The 3,023-nt window shown below is 44.9% G+C and overlaps 1 protein-coding gene across 1 annotated transcript; it reads left to right on the top strand.

Annotated features, from left to right (window-relative positions):
• Positions 1 to 1,653: 1,653 nt before the first annotated feature.
• On the top strand, positions 1,654 to 2,586 carry LOC119922770 (olfactory receptor 7D4-like). Its single transcript, XM_038742432.1, has one exon. It carries the CDS (start codon positions 1,654 to 1,656, stop codon positions 2,584 to 2,586), a length of 933 nt encoding a protein of 310 aa, XP_038598360.1.
• Positions 2,587 to 3,023: the final 437 nt, after the last annotated feature.

Here is a 3,023-nt window from a genome sequence, read left to right on the forward strand (position 1 = left end):
TGGTATTTATTGAATGCTTACTGTGTGCACAGCACTGTACTAAGTGCTTTGGAAAGTATAATATAAGAGTTGGTAGATATGTTCTCTGTCCACAGAGAGCTTACAGTGTACAGGGGAAGACAGACATTAAAATAAACTACAGATAGGGGGAATAGTAAGTAGTTAATAGTCACTCCTTCTCTGTCCATTTTGTGGACTCCTTCTCCATCTCTTTTGTGGACTCCTCCTCTGTCTTCCACCCTTAACTGTGGGAGTCCCTCAAGGCTCAGCTCTGGGTCTCCTTCTATTATTTATCTCCACCCACTCCCTTGGTGTTCATTCACTAACACGTCCAGAACAAAACTCCTTATCTTCCCACCCAAACCGTGTCCTCTCCCTGACTGCCCCATCACTATAGACAGCACCACCATCCTCCCTGTTTTCACAAGCCCACACCTTGGTGGTATCCTAGAACAGTGCTTTGCACATAGTAAGCACTTAACAAATACGAACATTATTATTATTATTATTATTATTATTATTATTATTATTATTATCTCTTTCATTCAACCCACATATTCAACCTGTCACCAAATCCTGTCGGTTCAACCTTCACACCATTGACCAAATCTGCTCTTCCCTATCCAACCAAACTGCCACCATATTAATCCAAGTACTTATCCTAACTCATCTTGATTACTTCATCAGCATCCTTGTTCATCTCCCTGCCTCCTGTCTCTCCCCACTTTGATTCATACTTCATTCTGCTGCCTGGATCACTTTTCTACATAACCATTCACTCCATGTTTCCTCATTCATCGAAAACCTCTATTGGTTTCTCATCCACCTCCACATCAAACAGAAACTCCTTACCATAGGTTTAAAAGCACGCAATAAATTTGCCCCCTCCTACCTTACCTCCCTGATTTCCTACTACAACCCAGTCCACACATTTCTCTCCAAAAATGCCCACCTACTCGCTGAACCTCTTAAATAGAATGATTAACTCCTAAAGCAGGTGACAACTCATTTGAATGTGTCTGGGAAAGAGGAGCTATGCAGGAGACAGGAAGGCCCGAGAATATAAACCAGAGACTCTCAAATGAACAAGTTCACCATCCTCTAATCCCAGGCCAGCCAGACATCTTACCTTCTGGATGGAAAGTGTGGGGATATATCTGATATCAAAATTAAGGAGTCCCTTCAATAACAACAATAACAAGAATAATGATACTACTACTACTACTACTACTAATAATAATAATGATAGTATTTTTTAAATGCTTACTATGTTCCAAGCACTGATTTAAACACTGGAGTAGATACAAGCTAATCAGGTTGGATAAAGTCTCTGTGCATATACGGGGCACACAATCTAAATAGGAAGGAGAACACATATCCCCATTTTACAGTTAAGGAAACTGAGGCCCAGAGAAGGTAAGTGACTGCCCAAGGACAAACAGCATGCAAGTGGCAGAGCCATTATTAGAACCCAGGTTGTATGAATCCAAGGCCTGTGCTCTTTCCAGAAGGCCACGCTGTTCACCTTTACTACTTATTCTGCCAGTTCTTTCCCCGGCAACTGCACAGGCCTAGGAACAGGCAGAAACAGGATATGATTGCTTCAACATCCCATTCTCCTGCCACGTTTCCCCCAGCAGATCCTCTGGCTCCATGGAGAGGGGAAACCAAACCGGCGCCTTGGAATTCCTCCTCCTGGGACTGTCCGACCGGGCAGAACAGCAGCAGCCTCTCTTCATGCTGTTCCTCTGGATGTATCTGCTCGGGTTCCTGGGGAGCCTGCTCATCATCCTGGCTATCGGCTCCGACCCACACCTGCACACCCCCATGTACTTCTTCCTCACCAACCTCTCCCTGGCCGACGTCTGTCTCCTGTCCACCACGGTCCCCAACATGCTGGTCAATATTCAGACCCACAGCAAATCCATATCCTACACTGGCTGCCTGGCGCAAATATATTTCTTCATTCTGTTCGTAAGTCTGGACCACTTTCTCCTCACCGGGATGGCTTATGACCGCTACGTGGCCATATGCCACCCCCTCCACTACACCACCATCATGAGTCCACGGCTCTGTGCCCTGATGGTTTCTGGGTCTTGGATCATCAGCAGTCTCTATGCTCTGACACATACTTTAATGGTGCTTCGAATATCCTTCTGTGCAGACAATAAAATCCATCACTTCTTCTGTGAACCTACTCAGATCATAAAACTTTCCTGCACTGATCCACTCATCAACGAAGTAGTGCTCTTTGTTCTTGGAGCTCTGTTAGGGATAGGTCCCCTTACGGGCCTTCTGTTCTCTTACAATCGTATTTTCTCCACAATTTTGAGAATCCCATCTGCCAGGGGAAGGTATAAAGCTTTCTCCACCTGTGGCTCTCATCTGTCCGTGGTCTCTTTGTTCTATGGTACTGCCATTGGGGTCTACTTTGGCCCCCGGTCCACCCACACGGCCAGGAAAGAATCTATAGCGTCGGTGATGTACTCGGTGGTGACCCCCATGCTGAATCCTTTCATCTACAGCCTGAGGAACAAAGACATGAAAGGGGCCCTGAGAAAATTCCTCAATAGGAAGTTTCTATAGGAATCTGCCTTCTTCCAGAGATTGTAATCCCTTCGTCTTGTTTTTTAGCAATTCTTTCCCCTATCATCCGCTAATTGTCAGTGTCCCACAGCCTCTGTTCTGGGCCCCTACTTTGCAGATTCTGTGCTCAGTCGCTTGAGGCATTTATTTACTTTATTTACCACCTCGATCAATCAATAAACCAATCATCGGAATTTATTGAGTACTTACTGTGTGCAGGAGCCTGTTACAAAGCGCTGGGTAGAGTACAATACAACAGAGTTCGTGGACACATTCTCTGCCCACATCAAGTTTACAGTTGAGAGGGGAAGATAGATCTTTATATAAATAAAACAATTATGGATATGCATATAAGTGCTGTAGTGTTGAGGGTGGGGTCAATATCAAGTTCCCAAAGGTAACAAATCCAAGTGCACAGACGATGAAGAAGAGAGGAA

This window comes from Tachyglossus aculeatus, unplaced genomic scaffold, assembly GCF_015852505.1.
Source record: "Tachyglossus aculeatus isolate mTacAcu1 unplaced genomic scaffold, mTacAcu1.pri scaffold_123_arrow_ctg1, whole genome shotgun sequence".
In the NCBI taxonomy this organism is placed as follows: Eukaryota; Metazoa; Chordata; class Mammalia; order Monotremata; family Tachyglossidae; genus Tachyglossus; species Tachyglossus aculeatus.

Excerpts from the sequence above, each read along its gene's own strand:
- LOC119922770 (XM_038742432.1), top strand. The coding sequence starts at position 1,654 with ATGGAGAGGGGAAACCAAACCGGCGCCTTGGAATTCCTCCTCCTGGGA.